This window comes from Mus pahari, unplaced genomic scaffold (genome assembly GCF_900095145.1).
Source record: "Mus pahari unplaced genomic scaffold, PAHARI_EIJ_v1.1 scaffold_10387_1, whole genome shotgun sequence".
NCBI classification, from domain to species: domain Eukaryota; kingdom Metazoa; phylum Chordata; class Mammalia; order Rodentia; family Muridae; genus Mus; species Mus pahari.
Genome location: NW_018393250.1, coordinates 12,754 through 13,625, shown reverse-complemented (window position 1 = coordinate 13,625; position 872 = coordinate 12,754). Strand labels below are relative to the sequence as shown.

Below are 872 nucleotides of genomic sequence, written 5' to 3'. Positions count from 1 at the left end.
TTAAACAAAAACTAAAAAACTACATGACCTATGTTTTCTTGTGTATTTGGTCTTTCAATTTGTCCTACAGTAGTAACCGGNTCTTCTATGTTCGTGGTTTTACTAATGTGAGTGAGACTAACCAGATGCGGGTCACTGAATCCTGCTCACTACTCCGCATGAACTACATCATCAGAGTGTTGATTTTTACTGTGACAACCTCCAGAGATGTATTTCTTGTAGGAGTCATGCTGATCACAAGTACATACATGGTGATTGTCCTGTGCAGGCATCAGAGGCAATGCAAGCATCTTCATGGCATCAACCACCTGAGAACATCCCCTGAGAAAAGGGCCACCCAGACCATCTTGCTGCTGGTGATTTTCTTTGTGGTCATGTACTGGGTGGACTTCATCATCTCATCCTCCTCAGTCCTGTTGTGGATGTATGACCCAGTCATCCTGAGGGTTCAGAAGTTTGTGATGTATGCCTTTCCCACAATTACTCCTTTGGTACAAATCAGTTCTGATAACAGAATAATAATTATGCTGAAAAACATGCACTCAAAGCACCACCAGAGATTTTTTTGAAACTATTTTTTTACTTCTTTAAAAACCTACTAATTTATTGTTTATTTATACCTGTGAGTGTTGTGCCAGCATGTATGTATGCATGCATTCCTGCTACCCACAGAGGTGAGATGTCATGGTACCCTGAAACTGGACTTATAGATGGCTATAAGGAATCATTCTGTAAAGCACCAATTCTTTTTCTAAACTACAGTTTCTTTTAAACTTAAATGTCCCTAGCACATATGTCGTAGATGTACAGCCCAGTCTCCGTGTGGGTTTCCCCCAAGCTGAGCCAGTTCCTAAAGCTGCTGCCTGTCATGG

At 41.2% G+C, this 872-nt stretch overlaps 1 protein-coding gene across 1 annotated transcript in view; it reads left to right on the top strand.

Moving 5' to 3' along the window:
- Window positions 1–569, top strand: part of LOC110315432 (vomeronasal type-1 receptor 90-like) — an 855-nt gene extending 286 nt beyond the window's left edge. Inside the window, exon 1 of the mRNA XM_021189490.1 lies at window positions 1–569. This exon is cut by the window's left edge and continues 286 nt beyond it. Within this exon, the coding sequence (XP_021045149.1) occupies window positions 1–569 (569 nt within the window).
- The last annotated feature ends 303 nt before the right edge of the window (window positions 570–872 follow it).